The sequence below is a fragment of the Callithrix jacchus genome, chromosome 15 (genome assembly GCF_049354715.1).
Source record: "Callithrix jacchus isolate 240 chromosome 15, calJac240_pri, whole genome shotgun sequence".
Lineage (NCBI taxonomy): Eukaryota > Metazoa > Chordata > Mammalia > Primates > Cebidae > Callithrix > Callithrix jacchus.
In genome coordinates, this window is record NC_133516.1 from 54,766,223 (window position 1) to 54,774,535 (window position 8,313).

Consider the following 8,313-nt stretch of genomic DNA (forward strand, 5'->3'; position numbering starts at 1 on the left):
CTTTGGGCCTGGACAGGTGGGTTAAAATCCCAGTTTTGTCACTTTTTGGTAATTCGCCATTAACTGTACTCTTACCTTACTGGGCCTCAGCTTTTTCATTTGTGAAGTGGAGATAATAAGATTATCTACCTCAAGGAAGTGTTGTGAGAATTCAACAAAACGACAGTCTTTACACTTTTAGTACAGCGCCTGCCTTACAGTGTATGCGATAATTAGACGTTGTTTCAGCCAGGTGCAGTGGCTTACACCTATAATCCCACCGATTTAGGAGACCAAGGCAGGTGGATCACTTGAGGTTGGGAGTTTGAGACCAGCCTGACCAAAATGATAAAACCCTGTCTCCACTACAAATATAAAAATTAACTGGGGATGGTGGGGCATGCCTATAATCCCAGCTACTTGGGAGGCTGAGGTAGAAGAATGGCTTGAACCCAGGAAGAAGAGATTATAGTGAACCAGGATTGCGCTGCTGCACTCCAGCCTAGACAACAGACCAAGACTTCATCTCAGAAAAAAAAGATATAAAGAAGTTGTTTTGATGATAACAATTTTACACTTTCCCTAGCTTTTTCACATTTCTCACTTTCTTCTTGCTTATAAACATTTTCTCTATATATATTTTTTCTCTTTCTATATCTCTTTGAAAATGTTCCCTCTCTATTTCTCTCTCTGTTTCAGGTGCTCACAGACACCCTACCCTGTGTGTCACATGTTTATGTGAAAGGGCAGTGCAACCTCCCTGCAAGGAAGACATCTATCATAGACATTTTTTCAGTAATTCTCTTGACAATCACTTATGAAGCATCTATTTTATGCAGAAACAATTCTAGTTTCTAGGAATTTGGAAAGTAATAAGATGGACAAAGCCCTAGTCTTCAAGAAGCATGTATTCTGGTTGGGGAAACCAGACAATACTCATTGAAAAAAACAAAGAAAAATCCAGCCTGGGCAACATAGTGAGATGTGTCTCTACAAAAATGAATAAAAAGAAAAAAAAAATTAGCCTGGTGGCACAAGCCTGCAGTCCCAGCTACTGGGTGGGGAAGGGTTGAGCCTGGGGTTGGAGGATCCGAGTTTAGGAGGTCAAGGCTACAGTGAGCTAGGACTTCATCTCTATACTCCAACCTGAACAACAGAGCAAGACTTTGCCTCTATAGGAAAACAAACAAACAAAAAACCAGGTGCAGTGGCAGGTACTTGTGGCCTCAGCTAATTGTGAGGCTGAGGTGGAGGATCACTTGAGCCCAGGAGTTCCAGGCTGCAGTGAACCATGATTGCCCCTCTGCACTCCAGCCTGGGGACACAAGACCCTATCTAAAAACCAACAAACAAAAATCCTCTGAGTTAGTGAAAGGAGTTCAAAAGGTGTAAAAAGAGTGGGCTGATGGGTCCAAAGTCCCGGGCTGGAAAGGAGCGTTCTACCAGCTAGGGGGGCCGGGAAGGCTGCTTGTAAGTCCTAGACTTATCAGATGGAGGCAGCCCTGTGGAAGATTCCATTAAGCAGAAAGAATAACCAGGGGAAAGTGCCAGAGTCCAGAATGAATTTGGTGTGCTGGAAAGACAGGAGTGGCCAGGTAAGAGGAGAAAGGAAGAGAGGGGAGAGTTTACAGATTACCTTGAGTCTTTAGAAAAAGGAAGAAGGGGCTGGGTGCAGTGGCTCAAGCCTGTAATTTCAGCACTTTGGGAGACCGAGGCAGGTGGATCACGAGGTCAGGAGATGGAGGCCATTCTGGTCAACAAGGTGAAACCCCCATCTCTACTAAAAATACAAAAATTACCTAGGCATGGTGGTACGCGCCTGTAGTCCCAGCTACTCTTGAGGCTGAGGCAGGAGAATTGCTTGAGCCCAGAAGGTGGAGGATGCAGTGAGTCGAGATTGTGCCATTACACCAGCCTGGGTAACAAGAGCAAAACTCCATCTCAAAGAAAAAAAAAGGAAGAAGTTGGAATCTTATTCTAACCGCAGTGGAAAGCCCCTTCGGGAAAGTGATAGGCTCTGATTTATGCAAGGGATGTGAGAGTGAAAACACAAAGGCTATTTATTTGTGAGCCTAATCGTAGCCACCCAGGTGAGCAGTGGGGCTGGCATGAGCTTGCGTGGTAGCAGGAAAATGAGAAGAAGTGGCCATATTGCGGATATGTTTTGAGATAGAATTTACCAGACTTTCTGATGAATTGGATGAGGGTTGTCAGGGGAAAGAGAGGAATGGAGGGTGATGCCAAGGTTTTGAACTATCCTGTTCCCATTACTGGGGCTACAGTGGTGAAAAGGACAGATTCAGGACTGGCCTCAAGGGATTTATCAATGGTTTTAAATTTTGTGATTAAAGAAAAGGTATCCCAAACTTGGTCTGGGACAGAACCTTCTTGTATTATATAATCCATAATCTCCTTCTGAGAAGAAATTGGCATCTCTAATACTGTGTAAGCAGTATTTCTGATGAATTTTAAAAGGATTAAGATTTGTTCTCGGAAATCAGACACCCACCTCTGCTGTTAGGCAAGAGTGTACTGACCCTTACCCAATTCTTCTTTCCTTTCTCACTAGTCTTTCCATATAAATGTCCTGACCAAGAATGGATCTTTGACTTCATCTGTTAGCAGCTTTTTTCCCTTTCAACAAGATTGTAATAAAACTTTGACACATGTGCATAACTAAGTGATCAGAAAGATTTATTTTGGGAAATACTGCTCATAGACATATTCCATGAAAAAAACGTAAGATTTTTAAAAATTATGATCTCAAAAGCCCAATATTAGGATAGTAGTAAACAATCACTAATATCTGGTACCTGAATTACTAAAATATGGTTTATTGCCAATAAACTTTACTAGTAATTGCTAAACTCTGAACTTCATGAGATTACCATAGACATACCCTAAAGTTTCATTAAGATTACTTTTTTCTTGAGATGGAGTCTCACTCTGTCACCCAGGCTGGAGTGCAGTGGCGCGATCTTGGCTTACTGCAACCTCTGCCTCCCAGGTTGAAGCAATTCTCTTGCCTCAGTCTGCTGAGTAGCTGGGATTATAGGCATGAACCACCACTACCTCCATGCCCGGCTAATTTTGGTATTTTTAGTAGAGGCGGGGTTTCACCATGTTGGTCAGGCTGGTCTCAAACTCCTGACCTCATGATCCACCCACCTCGGCCTCCCAAAGTGCTGGGATTACAGGCGTGAGCCACTGCACCAGCCTAAAATTACTTTAAAGGCAAAAAAGATGAAGAATTCATTGTTTTGTTGCAGTAGATTTCAAATGAGTGAAGTCTTAAGTCTTGCTTCTACTCAGCATAAACATACTATATATGGACTTTCCTGGCCTTAGAGACATGTATCATTTTTAGATTGTAAGAGCCTTAAGGACTCAAATACATCTTTGTATTTTTATTTTTATTTATTTATTTATTTATTTATTTTTTTAAAGATGGGATTTCACCATGTTGGCCAGGCTGGTCTTGAACTCCTGACCTCAGGTGATCCACCCTCCTCAGCCTCCCAAAGTGCTAGAATTAAGGCGTGAGCCACCGTGCCTGGCAAATCTTTATATTTTAAAATTTTTATTAGTATTCTTTTTTAATGAGACGGGTCTTTCCATGTTGCCCAGGCTGGTGTCAGCCACTGGGCTCAAGTGGTCCTCTTACCTTGTCCTATCAAAGTGCTGGGGTTACAGGTGTAAGCCACCATGCCTAGCCTTTTTCTTTTTTCTTTTTTTTGAGATGGAGTGTCGCTCTTGTTACCCAGGCTGGAGTGCAATGGCGAGATCTTGGCTCACCTCAACCTCCGCCTCCTGGGTTCAGGCAGTTCTCCTGCCTCAGCCTCCTGAGTAGCTGGGATTACAGGCACGTGCCACCGTGCCCAGCTAATTTTTTGTATTTTTAGTAGAGACGGGGTTTCACCATGTTGACCAGGATGGTCTTGATCTCTTGACCCCGTGATCCAGCCGCCTCGGCCTCCCAAAGTGCTGGGATTACAGGCGTAAGCCAACGCGAGCCCGGCGCCTTTTTCTTTTTAAAGAGGTAAAAAAAACTGAGGTTCAGAGAATTTAAATGATTACCTGAGGTTGCACAGCTGAGACAGGACTTTAACTTATATTAAAACCTGTGCCTCTGTGCTTATCGTAAGTCTTGTGTCATTTCTTAGTAAAAATGGTCTGCATCTAAAATGGTATTTCCGTTACTAAAATAAACTTTTTTTTGTCATCTTTCAGTTTCCCTTTCAAGACAATCTCTTTCAATCCATGTATTACCCGCTTCAGCTGAAGTTTTTGGAGACTGTACACACTTTATGTGGACGAATCCCGCAAGTTTTTCTGAAGCAAATTGAGAAAACAATGAAAAGGGCTTATGAGAAACACGTCATCATCCATGTTGGCCCCAACCAGATACACTGAACGTTTTGTCTTGTTGCAAGTCAATTAGGTGTCTTGTGACCAAGGAAATAGTGATGTTTAAGCTGCCTGGGTCTTTTTGTGTGAATATTTAATGGTGCTTCACGACTGTTGAGTTTTAAAAACCTTGTTAAATTTTGCCAAATCAGTTGCTCCCAAAAGGGAATATGCTTTTCTTTTTTTTTTTTTTTTTTTCCTAAAATGCTATTTATCTCTAAAAAGAAAAAAAAAAGATTATTATGCATTTAACATTGTTTAAACAGGTCGAGCTAGCTGTGAAAGTAGCTTTTGTGAGCCTTCTAATTCCTAAATGTCTGAGACCATTTCAGTGGCACCTGAGGTGTTATATTGATCTAGCATTTCTGAGACTTTCTATGCAACTGACTCCCCACACCCGTATTATAAAAGTAATACACACTTGTGAAACAGACAGACACACTTGTAGAGCATATGGGTTAATGGCTCAAAATCAAGATTAGATTAGCCATAATCCTGTTGACCAGTGGAAAAAATTGTTTCCATTTTAATGCAGTTCCTTCCAGCCTTTTTTCTCTACTTTTGCATTTTCCATGCTAACACACATCTAAAACAGGTAATCTTAGTAAAAGCTGGACTTCTTGCTGAGATATTTATGTAGGGGACTAAAATATTAGACAAGATGATTATATGTACAGAATTTTATTTAAAATACATCTGAGAGGAGCATTCAAATTTCAACTACTTGGACAATGTTAAAGGATGAAGCATATATCTGGGGGTATTTCTTTTTCTTTCTTTCTTTCTTTTCTTTTTTTTTTTTTTGAGATGGAATCTCACTCTGTCACCCATGCTGGAGTGCAGTGGCATGATTTTGGCTCACTGCAACTTCCCCTCCCAGGTTCAAGTGATTCTCATGCTTCAGCCTCCTCCCCAGTAGCTGGGATTACAGGTGTGTGCCTTCACACCTGGATAATTTTTGTATTTTTAGTAGAGACACAGTTTCACCATGTTGGCCAGGCTGGTCTCGAACTCCCGACCTCAAGTGATCCACCCGCCTCAGCCTCCCAAAGTGCTGGGATTGCAGGTGTGAGCCACCGCACCCAGCCAATCTGAGAGTATTTCTAAAGAAAAAATTGTTTTGATTTGTGGAGGACTAAATTGTAATAAATTTCTATGCAACTAGCGCTTCTGAAAGGAAATTCAGTAATTTTTGTGTTTATTGCAGACAAAAACATTTAATCTGTTAGTCATGAGTAGATGTGGTCATCTCTCTTTCTTAAACTCTTGGGCAATGGGTGGAAATCAGAGACCAACTTCAAATTTAATGTGTACAGAATATATAGTTCAGCTTCTTCTTTTGGCATGAAAATTTAACTTCCTACCAGGCTTAGAAAGGTCTCTTTAAACAATTTTTTTCCCCCTAGGATTACCCAGCTGGTCTGTACAGGCTTTAATCACCTCACTGTAGTGGAGGAAGTTGAATATTCTCTTCCCCAAAGGGATCTGGCTTAATCCCTAGTTACTCATATAGTTGGTATCAGCGTAGCAATGTTTTGCATAATGCTTTATTTTTCTCAAATGACTTCTGCGTAAATGATCTTGATATTTGCAACAGCCTGGTAGATTTAGTAGGGGCCTGAATCATCTCTATAAGGTAAACAGGGAAACTGTAACACAAAGAAATAAACATAATATAATTGCTATTCTGTAAGACATACAAGTCCGTGTTTGATGCATCTTATTTACAGAGAAATTTTTGGAAATTAAAATATTAAATACCTTTTGTTATATAGAGACAATGATCTGAAAGTATAAAATGAAAAATATTATCTTGTTGATGTAAATGTGATATCCTATATATTAGAATCCAGTAAGATATCATGGGTGCTATATTAGCAAAAAAAGTCTTACCCTGAAAAAAATAGATATGAAAATCTCAGCACTGTATAGATGTCAGTCAGTTTTGGTATGCAAGGTCATTATAGTAGTAACAAATTTAAATCTAAAATTTTAGGGTAATGCTTTCCTTATGATTAGTTGCCCTGTGATTTGTTATTTTTGTTAAGGAAAATACCATTACGATAGGAAACTCTTATTTTTGATGTTATGTTTTATGTTTCCCTATTTGACCACTAGAGGTGGCATCATTATTTTGTAACTTTAGTACTAGGCCTTCCATTTGTGATATGGACACGTAGGAGATGGAGCAATTTTTGAATTGTCTTTTGCATAGGGGAAAATACATCTTATATATCCATAAATTGGGTGTTAGTGAAAGAGCCAGAATGGAATGTTATTTCCTAATTCCATCCCAGTTTCCTTTCTACTTATTCAGAATGGCCAGTGAAACACACAAATGGCACTCAGATTTGTTGATGGCTCACAAATTGAAAAGAGTTTCCTTCCCTCCTTTGGTAAGTCCCACAAAAACATCTGCTGTAAAGACTTCAAATACAATGCCTTTCTTTTTTATGAGAGCCAAGTTTACCCACAGCTCTCAACTACTGGTACTTGTCTGACTATGCAGAAAAGGGTTGCCCGAAAAGGTCAATGATATAACCCTAGAAGATTCTAGAATGATGAATTTTGAGACTGTGAAAACAGAATCTTGTGTGGTTGTTTGCCTTGGAATTCCTGTGCTGTATCCTGAAATTTTAGGTGAATTTGGCAGAGAATTTAGGGAAAATTTGCTTTTCTAATCCTTACTGCCTGCAAGTGCTAATTACTTTCCATAGCTAGGATATTACCATGAAGCAATATTTTCTCTGCCTTTGGTAACTCCCAGCAAATTACTATATTAACTGCCTTTGAAATCTGGGAGCCACAAATTTTAATTCAGTGGCCTACTAAAACAGGTACTCTGTGGTCTAAAGTTTGCCAAAGGTGGTGCTGCCCCATCTGCCACATTGAATACTCGGAAGAAGGTGGGCCAATTATTTTCTCTCCTCCTGCCTTGCCTTTTCTCTCTTCCCTGCTGTTTTCTTCTTTACTCATTTCTTTTTAATTTCTGTTTAATGCATACAACTATGGAGTTCCATTACAGAAGGCAAGAGCACTTTCTGATAGCAAAATGTGGCAGTAGTTTTGTATGCATTGAGATTGAGGTTTTTCAACAGCAATGTCGCTAGAAATGCTGACAATATTTTTCTTGCTAAGTGTTTCTCCAGTATAAATCTCAGAAATCATGACTTACATTGAAAATCCTAATATTTAAACCATTATTAACTGGCCAGAAAGGCAATTTAAGATTTTCTTCAACTTCCAAAATGGCAATTTAGCACTTTGGATGCAATGCTCCAAGCTTTACTATTTATAGGATATGTCTATTTCACATTCAGTGCTTCTGTTGCAAATTATTGTGACTTTTACCAAATTCGGTGTTGAAATGGGTATTTATATGGGCTCAGGCATTTGAGAGTATTTCCTTTATTTGCAGTTATGGTGTTCATGAGCAAAAACAAACCAAATGATACAAAACATTGTTATTCACAGTTACTGAAAACAAAATAATGTTCTAATAACAAAATAATCAAACCAGCCCAGCCTGAAAACAAGACACCATTCATCCCAAATTTAGATTTATTTATAAATATTATCTGATATTTATACATATAAAAGATAAATTAAATGTGTTTGATAAACCAACATGAACATGATTTCATCACTAAATTCAGAAATGTTAAGTTCTATGACAGCACAAATCTTTCTTTCTTTCTCTTTCTTTCTTTCACAAGCTAACACAGGACATATTCTCTTTTTTTATTGAAGTGGAGTCTCTTTCTGTCACCCAGGCCAGAGGGCAATGGCACAATCTCACCTCACTGCAGCCTCTGCCTCCCAGGTTCAAGCTATTCTCATGCCTCAGCCTCCTGAGTAGCTGGGACTACAGGCACACTCCACCATGCCCAACTAATTTTTGTACATTTAATAGAGACGGGGTTTTAC

The 8,313-nt window shown here is 39.6% G+C and overlaps 1 protein-coding gene across 4 annotated transcripts in view; it reads left to right on the plus strand.

Annotated features, from left to right (window-relative positions):
- Positions 1-6,085, plus strand: part of GXYLT2 (glucoside xylosyltransferase 2) — a 96,207-nt gene extending 90,122 nt beyond the window's left edge. For 2 of the 4 annotated variants that reach the window (XM_002758582.6, XM_054245871.2), the window contains one exon: positions 4,210-6,085. In XM_002758582.6, coding sequence (XP_002758628.1) covers positions 4,210-4,392 — 183 coding nt within the window. In that variant the 3' untranslated portion in view covers positions 4,393-6,085. Of the gene's footprint in view, positions 1-678; positions 2,516-2,548; positions 2,719-4,209 lie in introns of those variants that run through there. The other 2 variants (XR_008476770.2, XM_054245870.2) reach the window with 2 other exon arrangements.
- Positions 6,086-8,313: the final 2,228 nt, after the last annotated feature.